Source organism: Cyprinus carpio, chromosome B15, assembly GCF_018340385.1.
Source record: "Cyprinus carpio isolate SPL01 chromosome B15, ASM1834038v1, whole genome shotgun sequence".
Lineage (NCBI taxonomy): Eukaryota > Metazoa > Chordata > Actinopteri > Cypriniformes > Cyprinidae > Cyprinus > Cyprinus carpio.
This window is the reverse complement of record NC_056611.1, coordinates 13,139,599-13,161,297: the sequence shown is the minus strand read 5'-3', so window position 1 is coordinate 13,161,297 and position 21,699 is coordinate 13,139,599. Positions and strand designations below refer to the sequence as shown.

The 21,699-nt window shown below is 34.7% G+C and overlaps 2 protein-coding genes across 3 annotated transcripts in view; both read left to right on the top strand.

The window, feature by feature from the left end:
• LOC109083886 (integrin alpha-E-like) overlaps positions 1-6,237 on the top strand; it is a 37,473-nt gene extending 31,236 nt beyond the window's left edge. The window contains exons 15-35 of the mRNA XM_042740048.1: positions 346-416; positions 566-686; positions 838-968; positions 1,369-1,506; positions 1,600-1,800; positions 2,212-2,339; positions 2,500-2,642; positions 2,733-2,878; positions 3,109-3,228; positions 3,801-3,871; positions 3,943-4,066; positions 4,154-4,240; positions 4,344-4,423; positions 4,683-4,763; positions 4,859-4,934; positions 5,027-5,131; positions 5,223-5,255; positions 5,352-5,432; positions 5,514-5,600; positions 5,683-5,793; positions 6,031-6,237. Of these exons, the coding sequence (XP_042595982.1) occupies positions 346-416; positions 566-686; positions 838-968; positions 1,369-1,506; positions 1,600-1,800; positions 2,212-2,339; positions 2,500-2,642; positions 2,733-2,878; positions 3,109-3,228; positions 3,801-3,871; positions 3,943-4,066; positions 4,154-4,240; positions 4,344-4,423; positions 4,683-4,763; positions 4,859-4,934; positions 5,027-5,131; positions 5,223-5,255; positions 5,352-5,432; positions 5,514-5,600; positions 5,683-5,793; positions 6,031-6,120 (2,225 nt within the window). The 3' untranslated portion in view covers positions 6,121-6,237. The remainder of the gene's footprint in view (positions 1-345; positions 417-565; positions 687-837; positions 969-1,368; positions 1,507-1,599; positions 1,801-2,211; positions 2,340-2,499; positions 2,643-2,732; positions 2,879-3,108; positions 3,229-3,800; positions 3,872-3,942; positions 4,067-4,153; positions 4,241-4,343; positions 4,424-4,682; positions 4,764-4,858; positions 4,935-5,026; positions 5,132-5,222; positions 5,256-5,351; positions 5,433-5,513; positions 5,601-5,682; positions 5,794-6,030) is intronic.
• A 2,858-nt stretch (positions 6,238-9,095) lies between these two features.
• LOC109083880 (cullin-5) lies at positions 9,096-19,762 on the top strand. 2 transcript variants are annotated; one of them, XM_042739307.1, is made up of 19 exons: positions 9,096-9,214; positions 10,586-10,695; positions 10,791-10,890; positions 10,970-11,146; positions 11,229-11,370; positions 11,452-11,597; positions 11,739-11,819; positions 12,068-12,161; positions 12,764-12,894; positions 13,162-13,269; positions 13,479-13,543; positions 13,699-13,831; positions 13,930-14,061; positions 14,146-14,269; positions 14,379-14,554; positions 14,646-14,807; positions 15,508-15,626; positions 15,711-15,834; positions 17,273-19,762. In XM_042739307.1, the coding sequence occupies exons 1-19, from the start codon at positions 9,191-9,193 to the stop codon at positions 17,465-17,467; spliced, it is 2,343 nt and encodes a 780-aa protein (XP_042595241.1). In that variant the 5' UTR covers positions 9,096-9,190; the 3' UTR covers positions 17,468-19,762. The 2 variants fall into 2 exon arrangements, with proteins under 2 accessions (XP_042595241.1, XP_042595243.1); XM_042739309.1 differs by lacking the exon at positions 9,096-9,214 and adding an exon at positions 9,239-9,496.
• Positions 19,763-21,699: the final 1,937 nt, after the last annotated feature.

The window sequence follows — 21,699 nt, the reverse complement described above, 5'->3', positions numbered from 1 at the left end:
GGACATTTCGAGACTTACACCTGTAAAGAAAATGTGGTTGCCAATCCCAAAAACTGACAGTGTGAACTTTCTCCGCCAATGAACATTGTTCTAAACAAAGCCATTGTAGAATCAAGCATTTTATTGCCAATCAACACATGTAGATGGCTTTTTTGTGCATGAATCAGCGTACTTGAAGGGAATGTTTCACTGACTCCTCCATAAGAGCCAGTTATTTAGTCCCCAAATGAGTTATTGTGTTTTAATGAATTGTTAAGTGAATTGTCAATGACTCACTCGTGAAGACAAACACTTGTTGCCATCTACTGGTTTTTCATGCAATTATCTGACCACTTTGTGTCTCAGGCACTCAGCAAGGTGCAGGATTTCAGTTCCAGCTTGCTGAAGCTGGATTCAGCTCCCATATCATGCAGGACGTAAGAAGGATTTTTGGTTTCTGATGCCTTTTATTTGAGAAACTAATCTTTGTATCACTATTAAGAATGTGTGGATGTTTGCAACAACATATCCCAAGATGATTAATTGTTATACTAATAACATTCATTTGTTTTTGTTTTCTGTGTAGAATTCTTATCTTTTTGGAGCAGTTGGAGCCTATGACTGGAGTGGTGGAGTCTTTTTGCAATCTGGTGACACTGTAAAATTCTTGAATGACTCTAATAATGGACCCAAATTTTCCTATTTAGGTGAGTGAAGGTTGGATTTTTGAAGTGGTTTTTGAGGTGTCATTTATTTGGGTGAGAATTTAAACATCTTTTTTTTTTTTTTAATGTATATATCTGAATAATTGAAAGTCATCTCAGGTTCATGTTTGTTGAATCTCCTTCCCAATCGCAGGTTACAGTGTTACTTCTGCTAAAGTAAAACCCAGTAAAACACTCTACATATCTGGTGCACCACGGTATAACTTGACTGGAGGGGTATTTATTTTTAACGGCTCTGAAAAGTATGTGCTCCAGGGAGATCAGGTATTTATAGTTAATAATGTTGATATTAACACACCAGACAGTTTGTGTTAAGTTTTTGGCACTCAATCAATCAATCAAAGTAATGTTTTAAGATCAGACCATTTTTGATGACCAGTTTCCACCAAAATGAATAGAATAATCTTTAAATGGTATACATATCATGAATTCATAGAAAATGAAATTCAATGAAAATGTCAGTATGAACTTTTAAAACCTCTAAAAACTTTTTTTACAATACAATACATTTAAATTAAATAATTTATTACTTTAGGAAAGGTTTTTTTTCTTCTGGTTGATTATTTTGTGCTCATTCAGTTACAAACTCCAGTTTACACATTTGTTAATTAATTATATATGATATGATATATGATAATAATAAAGTAATGTATAATTATCATAGGTTGGATCTTACTTTGGATCGGTTCTTTGTGCTCTGGACATTGATAAAGATGAATACACAGATTATCTGTTAGTTGGAGCACCACATTTTCATCTAAATGGAGAAGAAGGCAAAGTGCTAATGTACAAACTGAATCAGGTTAGATCATACTCTATATTTCAGCTCTTGGATATATGTGGACAGGGGTTTAACATGCATCTCATGGGGGTATTTTTAATTATCCCAAAGCAGGACAGGTTTGAGAGTGTGTCCAGGGAGCTGAAGGGTGATGAAGGACAGACCTTCGCCAGGTTTGGTGCAGCCATTGCCTCTATAGGAGATATTGATGGGAACAAGTTCAATGATGTAGCAGTTGGCGCTCCTCTAGAAACAGATTCCTCTGGAAGCATTTACATTTACAATGGATTCCAACATGGACTTACCTTTTCACAAGTGCGTTTCAGCATATATTATTTACACTTTGTTGGAGTGTTTACAGAATATTTTATTATTTGAAATTAATTATTAATTATTAATTCATTATTAATTATATATATATATATATATATATATATATATATATATATAATATTTTATTTTCATTATAATTTCAATTATTATTTTTTATTATTATTGTTTTTCTATTTTTGGACATTATCTGAATCTTGTATATTTCCTCATGGATCATGTTGACAAAATGATGCAGATAATTATTAGAAGAATATTTTATATTAATTATTTTAATCAAATGAATATAAATAAAATAATAAAAACTAAAAAAATCCGACTATAGAATAATTTTTTATTTTTTTTTAAAGACTGATTCAGTTGGAGTCTATTTGTAATTTGCTGTTTCCTCCCTAGAAAATTTCACCCTCAGATTTTGGAATGAAACTTGTGCACTTCGGTCTGTCAGTAAGTGGTGCACCTGCTACGGCTTCAAATAAGGCCTCCATCGCTGTTGGAAGTCAAGGAGTAGTGTTTGTTTTTGAGTGAGTGAAAAATATCTTGTTATATTGTTGAAAGTGACAAACTATTTTTTACTTTTTATTTTAATGTTATACTTCAGTGTACTTTCTGTTTCAGTAATGGATGGTGGAACCTTCTCTGTAGATGTTGTTCCATGTTTATACTTTTTTTTTTTTTTTACAGGACTATCCCTGTTATTGTTATCAACCCAGATATAAACATTACTCCAGAGGTCATTCCTCTCAATCAACAGATGATTAAAATATCCAGCAAGTTTGACATAATGTACTACACATGCTTTAAAGTGATTAATGGAAAGCTTCAAAGTAAGTATTCTCTTAAGTTCAGTGAGTATTTTTAATCCAAAACAATCCTCGTGATTTTTTTTAACCATATTTACTTTCTGTCATTTTAAGTTCAACTTCCTATTAAGTACCAAATTGCCTTGGATTCTGGAGTAAACAAAAAGCGTCTCACTGTTGACGGCAGAGATGTCTTAGAAAAAACTTTCACCTTGACACCAGATGTAGAGTGTGCACCTGTTATCAAACTAAAATATTTGGTACGTTGGTTCTGTTTGGCTCTTTTTACTTACCCCACTTGTCCAGTTTTTAAGAAAATAAAACCTATTACAGGGACAGATTTTCAGCCTAAACCTAATGGTACTACTAGAAATTGTAAGAAAAATTTACAGCATTCAGTAAACGGCAAATGATTTATCATAAAAATTATTTGAGAGCGATGACTCTTTCTTTATGATGTTGACTGAGAAGAACTGTGTCTTCCTTTCAGGGCTGTTTTGATTGTTTTTCACCTATTAAAATCAAGCTGAATTTTTCATTGGATATCCGCCCAAATGAAGACCCTATACGAATCCTTGATGCATTTACTCCAACAGAGGTTGTAAATGAGGTAAAATATTTTTAAGCATATTCAGATCATAAAGATTTCTCAAGCACTTGTAAACATTTATCTTTCACTATTTGTTCACTACTTCATTTGGGGTCAGACAAATTCTTTAAATGTTTTAAAAGCAGTGTCTTATGCTCATCAAGGCTGCATTTATTTGATCAAAAATCAACCAAAACAGTAATATTTAATATTAAAATTTCAATTTTAAATAATTGTTTTCTGTTTGACTATATTTCAAAATCCAGTCCAGTCTTCATTGTCGAACAATCCTTCAGAAATCATTCTAATATGCTGATTTGTAGAAACCATGATGCTTCTTGTCAGAATTCTTTGATGAATAGAAATTAAAAAATAACAGCTTTTATTTGAAATACATTAAGTTGTGACATAAATGTCTTTGCTGTGTCTTTTGATCAATTAAATGCATCCTTGCTGAATAAATGTAAAAAAAAAAAAAATCTCATCCTTCATTATCCATATTGTGAAATGGTTCATTAAATTGATATACATTTCTGAAATAACATTTAAAATGATCATATAATAAATGTATCATCTTTTTTTGTCTTTTTCAGATTTCCTTTGAAAAGGATTGCAAGGTTACAGACTGTAAACCAAATATTACATTATCTGATTCAAAAATTAGGTATGTACTGATTAACTGTACTCTATTTTAATTTTTTTCTGTTTTTGTAACTAAAATAATTTATATTTCAGTGAAACTTCCATCATAATCGGAGAAACTCAAAGCTTGAGTATCAATTTCAGTCTTATAAACACTGAAGACCCTTCCTATATGACCACCTTGACTTTGACCTTCCCCAGCATACTGAGTCACAAGGTTAAAACATGAGCTCATCTTCAAAAGCCAGTTCTGTTGATACATTTAATAGATATATGACAACCTGGTTTGGTGTCTCACTCACAGAAAATAGAAGGTGCCACCTGTCCTGTGAAGAATGACAATCAGATAGAGTGTAATCTTCAACACCCTGTTTTCAAAAGAGGAGCACGGGTATGAATCAGTCACACATCTTTAAAACATTAGAAATCTGATCTCATTTGCACCTGATTTTCAGTAATGAAAAGTTTTTTTTTGTTGTTGTTGTTTTTTTCAGACCAACTTTTTCATCTCATGGCATCTCAATGACATCAAATCAGATTTGAAGAAGTCTGAGATTATTGCTAATCTAACCAGGTTTGACAGCTGCATTTCCAAAAAAGAATTTCGTGTAGAAACTATTTTTACTCAGAAATTTCTAGTAAAGTATACAATTACAGAAAAACGTCAAGTGACACATTTAATTAGATGTGAAATTTTGAAGTAAAATAGTGCTTTCTTGTAAAATGTGCTCCAATAATCTTTTAATTAAATACGTTTACTTTTTTACAGTGTATAAAAATCAGCTTTTTTTATTTTTAAACATTTATTTTGAAAACATTTTCTCTGGTTTTAGTCAGAATCATGGCTCTGAAATTCTGGACTATAAAATATACGCATTTGCTGTGAAGTATTCCCTACCAATCCAGCTAACTGGGTAGGTGAACAAACAACCAGTATTTCATACAAAACCTCTTGATTTTGTAATATTAGACATATTTATGATTATTATTATTTGTTTCTCAACAACAGCTCAGCCCATCCAAGCAGACTTAGTATTGAAGAGGGAGAAGAAGGAAAGACTCAGAAGATGCAGTTTGTATTTCAGGTACAGTATATAAAAATTCAGTCTCAAAACAGAATGAGCTAAATATGATTTTTACATTTATATTATACATTAAATATTGTATTCTGATTTAGTTTGCAGGTGAAAATAAGTATGGTGCTACAATCAGTGTAGTTGTAACCATAACAAAGGACACCTTCAAAACTGGTTTGAGCATCATTAGTGTCTCACCACACAAGGTATCACATGAAATGCAATATTTAGTTCATAGACTAACAATATACAGCATGAAAGCTTTCAAACTAACATCTATTGCTCCTTTTATATTAGGAGTGTGTTTTTTCAGAAAATGCTAAAGCGGAGGTAAGATATTACCCTAAAGCGATGACCATGATTTCAAAAAATGTTAAATAAAAGTAGATTACATATATAATACATTTAATATTTTTGTGCATGTAGGGATCCTATGTCATCAACTGTACTGTGACACAGCTGCAGAAAATCATCATCGATGCCAATGTTTTGATACATGATGATCAGGTATGGTTATATAGTTCAAGTATTCTGACAATCATTTGCAGCAATGGACTGTTTATACAATAAATCTTTTCAAACTGACAGGAGAAATCAAACAAGATCACTGCCGTAGGAACATACAGCTTTGATGAGACCGTCTATGCTGCGAAGGATACTTCGAGGACCATTCCAGTGAGCTGCAGTCCTTTTCGAGCATGCAAACATGTTATCACGTATTTAGTTAGTTACTGATAGATTTAATCATGCCATGCAGGTGGAGGTGATAATTACGAAGCTGCGTGTGACGACATCTAAAGGTCCCATCATTGGAGGATCCATAGGCGGGTTTCTGCTCCTTTTCATCATCATTATCATTCTCATTAAGGTAAAACAAACACTTCCTCCCTGTCTACACACTCTCACTGATAATGATGTTTACAAGGAAGGTCAAGTCAAGCACATTGCATTGGATATTGCATTCCTTGCAGGAACCTGCAATTGTGTACTGCAAATTTTAGTGACTATAGTTGGTCATTTGAGTGTTTTATGCTTAATCCTGTGCATACTGAGGAAATTGTGAGAGTTGTAAGGTTCTATGCTGACTCTGTGATCTTATTTTCAGTGTGGCTTTTTCCGTCGCCGCCGTAAAGTGGACCAAGCACAGTCTCCAAACTCCACAGTCTCCACAGCCCAGGAGGGACAATTTATGTGACCCTGGACCACAAAAAAAGTCTTAAGTCGCTGGAGTATATTTTTCGCTATAGCCAAAAAAACATTGTATGGGTCAAAATTATCAATTTTTCTTTTATGCCAAAAATCATTAGGATATTAGGTAAAGATCATGTTCCATAAAGATATTTAGTAAATTTCCTGCCATAAATATATCAAAGCTTAATTTTTGATTAGTAATATGCATTGCTAAGAATTCATTTGGACAAGTTTAAAGGCGATTTTCTCAATATTAAATTTTTTTGCACCCTCAGATTCCAGATTTTCAAATAGTTGTATCTCGGCCAAATGTTGTCCGATCCTAACAAACCATACATCAATGGAAAGATAATTTGTTCAGCTTTCATATGATGTATAAATCTCAATTTTGAAAAATTGACACTTAAGATTGGTTTTGTGGTCCAGGGCCACATATTACCATATATTGCTTGAGTTTGTGTCAAAAAATATATTGTTTGTAAGATAAAAGTTATAGTCTTGTTTTTATTGTCACCCTGGCCCTTATGTAGCCTCACCACATTTCAGGCATTATAATTTAGATAAGATGAAAATGACATTGAACATTTGAGAAACGCCCCCTTTTTGGTCCTCAGAGACCTAGGCTACTTGAATTTATCATTGCGTTTTCTGACTTGTTATATTGTTTTTGGAATTGTTATTGTGTTTTCTGAATCGGTATTTTGTTTTTTTAGATTTGCATTTGTGTTTGTAATTTGTTTTCAGGATTGTGATTTGTTTTGCACTTCTCGGCCACCGTATGATTCAGCTATATAAATGTACAGAAATATAATCTAAACATTAATATCCCTTATGAAAATTATTATTACTATGGTTTTACTAAATAAATACCATGGTATTTGTAGTAAAGCTGCCGTTATAGAAATGGTAACCTGCAAAAAACCATAGCTAGTTACCACAATTTTACTATAGTAAAACCAACCTTAATTTTCGTAAGGGATATCATAGTTTATTATCATATTTATGTTTATATATAGCATAGTTTATATACACGCCTTGTGTATAGAGCTTTTTCATGTTTCAACCAATATTTTACACTCTGAATACCGGAAGATTTTTGTCTGACAATGGCCTGTTTGGAAAAATCCAACTAAAATTATGTAGCTTTTTACATATCGCCAAGCAGCATTTAAACTCATGAAGTTAAGAAATAAAGGCTACTGTCAAGAATTATGTTAGTGGCTCTTCAAAATGCAAACTTTTGTCATCTGAGTCACTCCTGAGAAGAGTCCTCGCTGTCCAGAGTGTGTCTTCTTCGCCAGTGTAGCGCACCATCACATGCAGAAAAAGAAAGTAGGCCACATTCTATGAAGCTTGATGTTTTGATGCCATTTTTCGGAGGCATCCACACATTTACCTGGCTGACCTCAGATCATTAACATGTGAACAGAGCGCTCAGTGTGAGGCGAAACCACACCTCTCCTTACTTTCATACTGATTGTATAATCAGAGAATATTTACTTTCAAACTGATTATACAATCAAAGAATACTATACTTCAATTTGAATTTGGTTTATCAAAAATTAGACACACAAATCCATCTATACATATATGTATTGTGTATGTGAGGCACACATATTCACAGAGATTCAGGTTGTTTTTATTCATGTGCCTGTGAAGAAAGTTCCCGGAGACCGAGACGGCAGAAAGTGCACCCTGTTTGTTTTCTTTACTTTACAAAAAGCATTGTTTTGTTGTTATTGTGATTATACACAAATAAAAGTAGACCCTTTGCAGTTTCAAACGATTCTATACTCGGATCTGTATTTTTAGTTCTTTTTGACCCCAAAAATTATTTTCTAATCATCACATTGTTAAAATCATTCTGAAATCCTGGTAAACCACTGTTTATTAAAGTGCAGAATTTAGTATTATATCAGCGTGAACTTGATCCTTTAATACACAGGACAAGAGTGACACCAGAAGAGATATATTCATCATTTTCCTTAGCTAAAAAATACATAATTATTTTAGACACAAATGATTGCACAGTGTTACAACATTTAAAAAGTTTTAGATATTGTACTAAATAATGTGATTTGTTTTCATTTTTTATCAATAATTAATGACCTCTTGGGTGATATTACCATATCTGATACTAAATTAAATTGTCTAAGCTTTAATTATTGGTACACAATATTGTTGCTATCTATAATACATTTGCATTTTAGTATTAAATATATTGTGACACGCAACCCTGAACGATTCATGAATCGAAATGAAATGTCAGGGAAGTTTCTCGAGTCCACAGAATCGACTCTTCTGGACAAGTCTGCTTATCCATTTGATTCATTCACTTGACTCATTTAACTGAGAGGAGAGCCGTCTTTTTCGGTCATGTAACATTTAATAACGGGGAAAAATGAATGCAAAAATCTGCCATGTTTTGAATTAGGCTCTAATTAAATATGATTTTATGATCTGGATCGTATTTGCATGACGTAAAAGAAGAACTGAATCGATTTTTATGTTCTTTGAACTACGATACAGTCTACTTGAAACCTTTTATTAATTTATTTTACGTTATTACGTTTTTTTCTTTTAATTTTTATGCTATTTTTTGATGCTATAAAGTGACTATTGTATAAATCCTCTTTATGTAATTTCTATGTAAATATTATTTTTCTAGATTCAATTTAAAAAAAAACAAAAAAAACAGTCCTTTAAAACGAACTGTTTGAGAGAGTCCATTTGCAAAAATGAATCGGCGATCTCTTTTTTATTGTTATTACACAGTACATAAATCAAACAAGTATAAACAAAGACAAAATAAAAGAAAGATAAAAATATATAGGCTATATACAAACTGCCAGGATAAAAAACATAATACTACTAGGCTACATCTTAACAAAGTAATGATGTAATATTTCCCTATATTCTCTTTTAAATATTTAAACAATCCAAAGAAAGCATATTTAAAACAAAAAGAATACTCACTTACAAAATAAGATTGAATATGTGTCGGAGATCCCATCGCCAGTTCTAATACCGAACCAAATCTCGCGAGATCGGACGAGGGGATAAGTTAAGGAAACATGGCGATGTCTAATTTGTTAAAGGTAAGAGACACTTAAGCTCTTTGCCTCCAAATTCTCCATAAACAGTCAAAAAACCCTTTTAGACGCCTATAATCTTCAAATGACTATGTTGTACCATTGTGATTTAGCGGCTCGCTCGGACTCTTACGTGCACGTGCAGTGAGTTTATAAGAGAGTCTGGCAGCCTGTGTTTAGCTAGCAGGCTGTGAGCTAGCTGAGATTAATAAAGCCAATAATCACACAAATACTGGACTGCACGCAGACGATCTGAAGTCATGATTCACTGCAACGGGTGTACCTTCGGTAGTATGTTGTTTATAAATATATATCCTAAAGGTACGTGTTCCTGATGACAGTTAGCACGCGTGTGGCTAGCTTGGTCAATGATTTAGTGACACTGAGAGGGTAATGGCTGAGCTAATGATATAAAATGTGAATGTGTGCCGTTATTACGAAGAGTAACTAAGCCAAGAAAAGATGCCATGTCATGTCACAAGTGTCAGATATTATAAGTACTTGAAATATGTGGAGAAATCATCCAGGGAGTAAGAATTAAAGAGTAGACACATTCCATTTGTATAGATGATGTTTGATTTTATACAGTTAAATACAGTGGCTTTGGCTTAAAACCTAGTAAGCTGCCTACCTAGACAACATTTTGGGCATCATAGATATGTTCAAAACCGCCAGTGATGTCCAAAATGATAAATATTGGGTCATAAACTATCAGTTTGATTAAAACCTTTCTATCTTTTGATAATTTGCTGTTACATGCTATCTGTCTGTGGTGGACATGACATTTTAAACAAATGAAATTAAAAAAACTTATTTTTCTTGTTGAAATTAATCATCTGTCATAGACTTATCTTGAATAAATACCACTAAATAGTAGTTTTACACTTTTTGAGTAATTGGAAATCATGCACAAAAATATTCTGTTCACAAGAGACGTTGATGACCTTGCTTTTTACTTTGTTTTTTCCCATCTCATATTTCATTTCAAGCTCTTCACTTTTTCCTAGGGAAACAAGTATATTTGAAAAAAATAAATAATAATAATAATAAATAATAAAAGGCATTTGAAAAGGAAAGGGGAAAAAAAAGAAATAATTAAAAGTAATACAAAAAGTACAAGGAATTATTAAAATATTTGGTTCCGTTTTAATAGATTTAATAATAATAATAATAAATCAACCCCCAGGACATAAAAGTTTCTTAAACACATTAGACATAAAGAAACCTTATTTTAAATGCTTTGTGAATCATATTCAATAAGGCTTCTGATTTTCGGGACATGTTTAGACACAGAGGTCTTCCATAATGTCTGGTTCATTGTTTTTTGTGAATGCATTCTCTAACTATCTGTATCCTCTTCCATGTCCTTTTGTGTAGAACAAGGGTTCCCTCCAGTTTGAGGACAAGTGGGATCTTATGCGCCCCATCGTCCTTAAGTTGCTTCGCCAGGAGTCTGTAACTAAGCAGCAGTGGTTTGATCTTTTCTCGTAAGGACCCAATAAATCCAGATCTTTTTATATCCTGCACATTAACTACAGTCTGAATGTTCAATCTGTCTTCCTCTCCTCTTCCGTTCTCACAGAGATGTTCATGCAGTTTGTCTATGGGATGACAAAGGACCCGCAAAGATCCACCAGGCCCTCAAGGAGGACATCTTAGATTTTATCAAACAAGCTCAAGCGGTAAGAGAGGTTCAGGATTAAGCCACCTGTTGGTGTTCTTCAGCAGAATCATGTCTCATTCTCGATCGTTGGTGTTTAGCGAGTGCTCAGTCACCAAGATGACACGGCGCTCCTCAAGGCTTACATCGTGGAGTGGAGGAAGTTCTTCACCCAGTGTGACATTCTGCCCAAGCCGTTCTGCCAGCTGGAGATCACCCTGATGGGCAAACAGGGCAGCAACAAGAAGTCCAATGTGGAGGACAGCATTGTTAGAAAGGTGAGCGCGATAAGAGCGGGATTTTTAGGTTGATTTCCTAGATCGGATTCATTGGTTTGTTCTGCTTTTTATGTTCACACAGCTGATGCTGGACACTTGGAATGAATCTATATTCTCCAACATCAAGAATAGATTGCAGGATAGTGCAATGAAGTTGGTCCATGCCGAACGGCTGGGAGAAGCGTTCGACTCGCAGCTGGTCATCGGGGTCAGAGAGTCGTATGGTGAGCTCCACTCCAGGTTTTGCATTGGATTGATCTTTTTAATCTTGAAAACTGAAAAGTCTCTTACAATCTCTTTCTCAGTGAACCTGTGCTCCAATCCTGATGATAAACTGCAGATCTATAGGGATAACTTTGAGAAAAGCTACCTAGACTCCACAGAGAGGTTCTACAGGACCCAGGCGCCGTCCTACCTGCAGCAGAATGGAGTACAAAACTACATGAAATATGTACGGCCTGCCAGACATCAGATTTAAGATCTTCAGTCAATCAGATTAAATCAGATTGCATAGCCGAGAGGAGCGTTTTGACGACTCCTAACACTCTGCATTTGTGTTTGCAGTCATGTATTCGCATGTCTCTGTTTACAGGCAGACTCTAAATTAAGAGAAGAGGAAAAACGTGCACTACGATATTTAGAGACAAGACGTGAATGTAACTCTGTACAAGCTGTGAGTATATGATTGGACTTTAAATAATAATAATATATCATTTGTAGAACTGAGGTAGTGACAAAGATCGAATTGAACAATTTTGCACCAAATTGGGCGTCAGCCATTCAAATATTTTAGTATTTTTTACATGTAAAATTTTTTAAAAGTATTATTAGTTTTAAGTTGTTCAATATTTAATTTAAATAAAATAATATAACCAGGTATGTATGTGAAACTGAAATTGTGGATTGTGTTTTTTTCCTCAGCTTATGGAATGTTGTGTGAATGCACTGGTAACGTCATTTAAAGAAACTATCTTGGCTGAATGCCCTGGCATGATCAAACGAAATGAGACTGACAGTGAGTATGAGCCTACTTAGCAATGTTTTATTACCTATATTTAAAATGACCATTTTAGGTTTTATATACACTGTTGTTCCAGATTTGGGGGTCTTTAGTTTTTTTTTTATTAAAGAAATCTCTTACACTTAACAAGGCTGCATTTATTTGATTAAAATACAGTAAAACACCAATATTGTGATATTATTACAGATTAAAGTAAATGTTTGTATTAGAATACAGTTTTAAAAGTCATTTATTCCTGTGATGGCAAAGCTAATTTTTCGGGATCCACTACCCCAGTCTTCAGTGTCACATGATCCTTCAGAAATCATTCTAATATGCTGATTTGCTGCTCAAGAGTCATTTGAAAATGTGTGCTGTTTAATATTTATGTGGCTACTATGATGCTTTCACTTGAACAGCATTTATAAAAATCTTGTGTAACATTATAAATGTCTCTGTAATTTTGATTAATGTCATATACTGTTGCTTAATTAATGCATGAATTTCTTCCATCACATAAACTTAATGACCTCAAGCTTTTCGAACCGTACTCTGTTGAAGTCGGACTTTGCAAACACAGGCTTTTAGTTTTAAACCTCTGAAATCTTCTTCCACAGAGCTGCACCTCATGTTCTCTCTCATGGATAAAGTGCCCAATGGGATTGAACCCATGCTGAAAGACCTGGAGGAGCACATCATCAGTGCTGGACTGGCAGACATGGTGGCCACTGCAGAGACCATCACAACTGTGAGCAAAACATTTGAAGAATTATAATATTCTTTGTGAGCTTTATGAATTTTAGAGCATTAGCTGGCTTTTGTTTTTCTCAGTATAAATAAAGGATAAATGGTTAATGTTGATAAGATGAATATTTAATGAATTGTAGTAATGATAGTTTTACTTGATTTATTCCAAAACCCTGTCAAGGTTTGAACCTTGACCTTTGTAGATCCTCAAATATTAGACAACCACAGTGTCGACCAGGTGTTGACATTTGTGTTTGATTCTTCTCAGGACTCTGAGAAGTACGTGGAGCAGCTCCTGACTCTCTTCAATCGATTTAGTAAATTAGTGAAGGAAGCGTTCCATGATGATCCTCGGTTCCTTACAGCCAGAGACAAAGTGAGCATGCCGCCCTATCTATATTCATTCTGGTGTCAGTAAGTAGCCTGCACGACTAGATCACACCGCAGATGGTTACCAGAGATCTGTGATGACACAGGAATACAATGGAAGGTTATATAACAAAAACTCCATTTGAAATGCTGTTGATTCTACTGAAAAATTATATCTCACATACCTTTTTAATGAAGTTTAACATTTTCCCACAGGCATACAAAGCAGTTGTGAATGATGCCACAATATTTAAGTTGGAGCTGCCAATGAAACAGAAAGGGTGAGTAACGGCTGCCTTCCTATTTTATTTCAAGTCACAAAAAATATTTTATGGTTTTAGTATTAAATATAAAAAAGCTGCAAGTGAGCTTTAGTGATCCGTGTTTCAGTATTGTATGAACTTGTATCAGTCGTGTTTGATGTTTCTAAATGCAGAGTGGGCCTAAAAACACAACCAGAGTCAAAGTGTCCGGAGCTGCTCGCAAACTATTGTGACATGCTGCTAAGAAAAACGCCACTCAGTAAAAAGCTGACCTCAGAGGAGATCGAGCTCAAACTGAAGGAAGTGGTGAGGGGCTGTTGTAAAAGTCACATGTTGTTTACTCAATGATTTTGTTAGTGTCCTCAAAAGTGTTTTAAAATGTAAATGCTATTTTTTTCCTGTAGCTACTAGTGCTAAAATATGTCCAGAATAAGGATGTGTTCATGAGGTACCACAAAGCCCATCTGACCAGACGTCTGATCCTGGACATCTCAGCAGACAGTGAGATCGAGGAGAACATGGTTGAGTGGCTCAGGGTAAGAATAAAGACAAATAAGAGTGAATGAAGTTAGTATTTGAGTGTTTTATACTCTAATGGCTCATTGTTTGGCATGTTTCAGGAAGTTGGGATGCCTGCTGACTATGTGAACAAGTTAGCTAGAATGTTCCAGGACATCAAAGTGTCTGAAGATCTTAACCAGGTTTTCAAGGAAATGCACAAACACAACAAGCTGGCTTTACCAGGTGACATACAAGCCCTTTTTTCTCTCTATATATGCATTACACTACCTTTTAACTGAGATTGAAAGAAATATTATTATTCAGCATTATTCACTCCCCTTCTGTTACCCAGCGGACTCTGTGAACATAAAGATCTTGAATGCTGGAGCGTGGTCACGCAGCTCAGAGAAAGTCTTTGTGTCTCTGCCCACCGAGCTGGAAGACCTCATTCCAGAGGTGGAGGACTTCTACAAGAAGAACCACAGCGGCCGCAAACTCCACTGGCACCACCTCATGTCCAATGGCATTGTGGGTTTATTTATGCACTAAGTTTAGAGATTAGTAGTGATTTGTAGTAAATTGTTACTTGTAGCTAATCAGTCTGTGTGCTCTCTGATAGATCACTTTTAAGAATGAAGTAGGGCAGTACGACCTGGAGGTCACGACCTTTCAGCTGGCTGTACTTTTTGCCTGGAACCAAAGACCACGAGAGAAGATCAGCTTTGAGAATCTGAAACTTGCCACTGAGCTGCCTGATGCTGAACTGAGACGAACTCTCTGGGTGAGAAAATGACTGGAGTGTCAAAACTGAAGGCCCATATGTCACATTTTATTCCATTAGATACTGACCATATTTCTGCTGTACTTATGATGAAGCTGCTTGTTTTTAAACTTTAAACAGAAATTGGAAGCATTGATATATGAAACTAATTCACCACAGTTCATTTTGTGATTCCAGAAGTTCCAAGAACTGTGCCTTCTTAGTAAAAACAGTAGTTATCTTGATTTCTTGCATTTTATTTATATTTTTAATATTAATAGCACTTACAATAATTTATTCATTTAAATACTTTAAGTCATCATGTGAGCCCCTAGGAAGTTTGTGGGAGCCCACTGGTTTAACATGAACTATAGATGCATCAATATTAAAATTCTGGCAGATACTGATGAGCCGATCATTTTTTTATGTTATGGTCGATTCCTGATAAATGATCAATATAAAAAAACTGTGTACTGTTTAATGTAAATAGATAAAAATGTGAAACAATAAGAACTAAAATTTAGATCTCACAACATTATAATGTATGTTGTATGAAAAATGGATATTCACTTTTTTATTACATTTTACAGGTTTGTCATATGATTAGTGTTTTCAAATATCTAAAATGGACTGATTATGATCAGTTAAAATATCTTTATTTATAGATCTTGTACCATCATCTACTTAACCTTTTCCCTCTCTTTTTTTTTTTTTTTTACAGTCACTCGTTGCCTTCCCAAAGCTCAAACGCCAAGTGCTGTCATATGAACCTCAAGTGAGCTCTCCCAAAGACTTCACAGACAGTACATTGTTTTTCGTTAACCAGGAATTCTCCTTGATGTAAGAACATGTCCTGTCCTGCTGGCTCTTTAGAAATGGTCTCTTTAATTGGAATATAATAATAATATTTTTGTTTCTCCTCAGAAAAAACGCCAAGGTTCAAAAGAGGGGGAAAATAAACCTAATTGGCCGATTGCAGCTGACGACGGAGCGAATGAGAGAAGAGGAGAACGAAGGCATCGTCCAGCTTAGAATATTAAGAACACAGGTACAAAACATCGAAAAGTAGGGATGTAACGATTCACTCAACTCACGATTCGATTCAATTCACGATTTTGATTTCACAATTTTTTATTTTTTACAAAATGAGATTTAAGACAAATTATAAATTAAATGTGTCCTTTTTTATTGCTTGGACAAAATGCTGCACGTTTGTGAAATTGAAATATAACACCATAATAATTTTTCAATACAGCGCTTACATATTATTGCTCTTTTGTTGGTTTTGATTGCCTCTATTGTCCTCATTTGTAAGTTGCTTTGGATAAAAGCGTCTGCTAAATAACAAAATTTAAATATAATGTAAATGTAAATAACAAAACTAAATAGAAATTTAAAAACAAGCCCCAAACCAAATAAAACAAATAAAAGAAATCTCTTCATATAAACAAAATAAGGATTTGTCTGTGCTCTTTCCATTTAAAATGAGAGGCAACCACTGCATTTTAATCATGAGCCAAACAAAAATGCTGCATACATACAACATGAGCAGATTTTAATCTAAATTAGACTGTATAATTTCGAAATTTTAAAGCAAAAATAGAATGGTTTGACTTCACTTTTGTGAAACTGTACATAAAAAATGCATGAAACATAAACAGCAGATGAGCTGAATGAGACGCAGATTCACTCTCTGCCAGCAGGTGGCGCAGAGGCAAGATGAAAATAAAAAATAGCATCTAAACTTTAAGTTCCCCTCAGAATGCATTCATATAAACTCCTACCCCTAAATAAATCGCAATTTGTTCAGCATCTCAACCGATTTGAATCGTCACATATTTGAATCGATTTTCAACCGGCTCATGGTTAATTTTTACATCGCTATCATAAAGCATTACTAGTCCTCTTTGTTAATGAACACTAGTCTCTAAAACCCAAAGTATACTTCAGTTTAATGTGAAGCCTTTCAAAGTTTACTCCAGTAAAGTTTCCTTGTCCATCATCTGTGCTAATTCTCTACAGAAGTTATGCCGATAAAAATGTAGTTGTACAAGTTTAAACTAGAGTTGCGTGTAACTCCATCACACTACATATGCGTCTGTTCCAGTCATTGGTTGTTATTGTTCCATTTCCTTCATTTTTTTTCCCAACTATGAAACAATGGTTCAGGCCAGTGTTGCCACCTTGTGGACAAACTAATTGGTGCAAAAAATTGCATTGTGGTACTCTCGTGCAGCGAAAACTGACACAGAAGCGAAGAATTGTTAAATAAAGTCGTTATTTTTGTTTCCTTTGTGTGCAAGAAGTATTCTCGTAGCTTCAAAAATTACAGTTTAACCACTGATGACTATTTTAACAATGTCCTTATTACCTTTCTGGGTGTATAAAGTACTTTAATAAGTAATTTTACAATAAAATACTTGTGTTTGTTTTGTTTTTTTTACAGTGATCTTAATGTGTTTGTTTCTTTGACTGCAACATTTCAGGAGGCCATCATTCAGATAATGAAGATGCGTAAGAAGATCACAAACGCTCAGCTGCAGACCGAGCTGGTGGAGATCCTGAAGAACATGTTCCTCCCTCAGAAGAAAATGATCAAGGAACAGATCGAGTGGCTCATTGAACACAAGTACATCAAGAGAGACGAGACAGACCTTAACACCTTCATCTACATGGCGTAACGATGAAACGACTCCGGAGATGATCCGTGACCGTTCTGGAGGACGGCGTACCTGTCGAGGATCAGCAGCGGGGGAGGGATGGTGATGTCTCGAATATACTGCTTAGACTGCTGGTCTCTCGGGGCGTAGTCAATGAGCTTGTTTTAACGACAAGACAGTCACACATCAGATAAAAAATGTATTTAAAAAAAATAAATCCCTGCCTTACCTTACAGTGAAGACACATGGGATGAGGATAGGAGATAAAAAAAAAAAATAGGAAAAAAGACAAAGGATTCTATTTTTGCCATTGGTAGTCAGTATGCATGGTGGGCAGTTTGCCTTGTGTATGTGTACATCTCCAGCAGCATGCGGTCAGTGGGAATGTCACATTCATCCCAGGACTTGTTTGTGTGTGCCGTGTTATGAGTGTTTTTCCCCTCCCACATCCTCCGTCTAGACCTCGCCGTGTCCCATCCTCATCGCACCGCCCGGGACGAGAGCCGTCCCAACGTCACCTGGCCTTGCATGACGACACCGGAGTCACTGAGGAGCGCGGGCCGCGATGGAGGACTAGCATTAGCACTTTTCACACTCTCCTCCACAACATGTCAGCATGGCTTTATTTGGGTTGTTTTTTCACGACTTCGGGTTTTGTTTTGACTTTCTTTCTTCGTCAAAATATCGCAAATGAAAGATTTGACTGGCTGATAGCAGTTTAGGCAACACGTTACTCTTTCAAATGCTAGGAAAAGAGATCCTGGCATTCAGATGTCACGAAGGGTCAAGGTTTGTGGAGAAAATCTCTCAGTTTGCGATCTTTGTTTGTTTTTTCGGTGTACATGCATTATCGTTACACACCAAGTCAGAAGGTCAGTGTAACGTAGTTGCAGTTTCTTTTTTGTGTTTGCTACACTTTTCCGTTATCGGTCTCAAATAGCGACAGATGCCGACTGATTAGCTTGTGATAAGGTGGCCCCACTAAGGTCCTGTAACATGTAGCCTACTCATCACACCTTTTGAATTTTAGCCACAAGTCCCATTTATTGTCACGGCTGAGCGTAAACAATCGGTAAAGCACAGTTACAGGAGTCCGAGTAAAGCAAGCACTGCTCCAACCTCAGGTAAAGTAGGGCAGTTATTTTAAAAGTAGGCTGTGCTAACTTTAATTAGCGCCTCGCGGTTCTTGTTAATCACACATTGCCAAAACTAAGCGCTCTATTTCCGAGGTCACCCTCGTAGCCACATTTAGTGGAAAACAGGAAATCTGGGCTTTTTTTTTTTTTTGACTCATTATTACCCTATTATGACTGAGTATCTATGAACAAAAGCTTGTGCAATTACTGATTAGCTGTTTATTATAATCAAATGAACTGTTAGCATTTAAATACGAGCAGAAAAAAAAGTATTAAATCTTATTTTTCAAGCAGATTTCATATAGTGATAGTGTCTAGTCAGTCTAAGATGTAGTTTTTCTGTGGGTTTGGAGTGACGGTTGAATCAAACACCAATGTGTTAACCATATATCAGCCTGCCAGTGTGTCCTCAAAAAAGAACAATAATAATATCATATTTACTGGCTGATGACATCTAGATTTGATTGTACATTCATATCCAATCCCAAAACACTCAACATAATGAGGGGAACATGATGACGTCCCAATTAAATCCTCGCTGATGTTTCTGTAACATTGCTGCAGGTCAACTGTCCATCTTCACTATGGCATTTTCTGTCAATTCTCTTTGTTTTTCTGTTTTTAATGCAACACAGTCATTAATTTTTTTATCCCCAGTGTTTGATTTCACATGGTCACAGAAATAGTGAAAAGGTTCCCTTCGATTGTACTGAAAAGCCATTCTTTATAAGATCCAGATGTACAGTGTTTGAGAACATTGTGTTATTTGATTGTCCACTTTATTTATTGATAACTTAAGCTTGTTTGAGAGGTCGAGTGTGTGTGTGTGTGCGTGTGCGCGTGTTTATGCTTAGGAGCCTTTTACAACAGGGTGCTGTCATATCCTGTTATGTTTATGCATTTTCATTTTTGGAATTTAAAATCGATGTTTCTGCTGACTGTATGTTTTCCTCTTTCAATTTCTCTAGGTGAATACATATAATTTTAATAGGACAAGCACTATGGTTTTCATATTTATCAATCACTGTTGGAGTTTGTTGTGTGCTTGTTATTCTAAAGCCATTTGAATGACATCAAATGAAATGCAGTCCCAAAAGCATCATAATGTTCAGTTCATTGTAGTGGAAGATGATGAAACTGAATAAAAATGGTCTGAATGAACTTACGAGGGAATGCTACATGTGATTATGAATTATACTTTTTTTGTTTGCAAATTTATACATTTTCTCTGATGCACATGGTATGTTCCAGTAATAAAGTCTGTGTGCACATCATTCAGTGGCAAATGCAATAAGTGAGAACAAAACATTTTGAAATCTGTTGATGGAATTTTCTCTAATAAAGTTGCATACACATATAAACACTCTCTATTAAACTGATTATATTGCACTGAAATAGTCCCATGTGTGAGATGGGGGTGATCATTTGATTTCTTGAGTGGCACAACAGTATTTTCATCATTCTAATACTGAACTAATAATGTGCACTTACTGTCCTTTTTGCCACTCCACTATATCACATACCAGGAGTGGTGTTTGTGTCTTATTTATCGCTCTTTTGTCTTGTACAGTGTCTTCCGTAATTGTCACAGTCGAAGAGTTTTGTTCATTACAAATAATCTAAACGCTGACTAAAATGTAAGGGTTTAGGTTTATTCTCAAAAGAATATATCACTTCATATTTACATACACAGATGTGTTCTGGTGATAGTTTCATAGTGAACTGGACTGTTAGCAGTATTAATTTGAATGACACATGAGGACAGTTCTGCAATTATTCCGCACATACACTTTCTGGTAAATGTTTCAGTAAAAAGCTGAACACACAAGTTCCCTGTAGTGTGACACACTGATGTTACAAGAAGTCAAACATAAGTCAAATGTAGGTTTCTGAGAAGGTGCATAATGCTCTGACTATGATTGCCTGTTTTCATGATTTCCTGCCTGGAGCTTTAAAAGCTTCAAGAATATTTGAGAATTAATAAGTATGAGGTGGACGTCTGCCATTGTACAGTGAAGATCAGGAACAGATGCTATTCTTGCAGTGTGAGTCTAAACCACTTTCATGTACTGGATTTTTTTTTTTTTTTTTTTATGTTGCATAATTTATTTACTGGCGAAATAAAAACTATTTGAATAATGTTGATGTGCGTTTTTAATGATCTCGTGTTTGCACAACAAACACACTGAACAAATAAGAGGAAATTCCATAAACCTGTGCAATTAAATGAAAGGTTTATTTAACAATCTGAAATATAATTAGTGCTGTCAAACGATTAATCGCTTTCAAAATAAAAGTTTTTGTTTACATAATATATGTGTGTGTACTGTGTATATTTATTATATATACAGTATATATATATATATATATATATATATATAGCACACACACACACACATACAGCATATATTTTGAAAACATTTACATTCATTTTTTTATATTTATATTCATTTAAATTATTTAATATATAAATATATTTAATATACAAACATTACATATTTTTCTTATATACATATACATGCATGTGTGTTTATTTATATATACATAATAAATATACACAGTACATATATATTATGTAATCAAAAACATTTATTTTTGACATCACTAATTATAAGTTTTAGTTGCTTAGTGAGTCTGATTAGGTCATAAACAAATAAAGAAATATTTTATGTATTAAAAACATAAAATAAGAAGATATAGTATGTTAAGAAACAACAACAAGACTGAAATGAGTTCATTGTTTTAAACTGAAGTAAATGAATTAAAGGGGTCATATGACGTTGCTAAAAAGAACATTATTTGGTGTATTTGGTGTAATAAAAACTTACCACCATGTCTAAAAGGTTACTCCATCCCAAAATGAAAATTTTGTCATTAATCACTTACCCCCATGTCATTCCAAACCCGTAAAAGCTCTGTTCATCTTCGGAAAACAATTTAAGATATTTTGGATGAAAACCGGGAGGCCTGTGACTGTCCCATAGACTGCCAAGTAAATAACAGTGTCAAGGTCCAGGAAAGTATGAAAAGCATAGTCAGAATACTCCATCTGCCATCAGTGATTCAACCGTAACATTATGAAGCGACGAGAATACTTTTTGTACATGAAGAAAACAA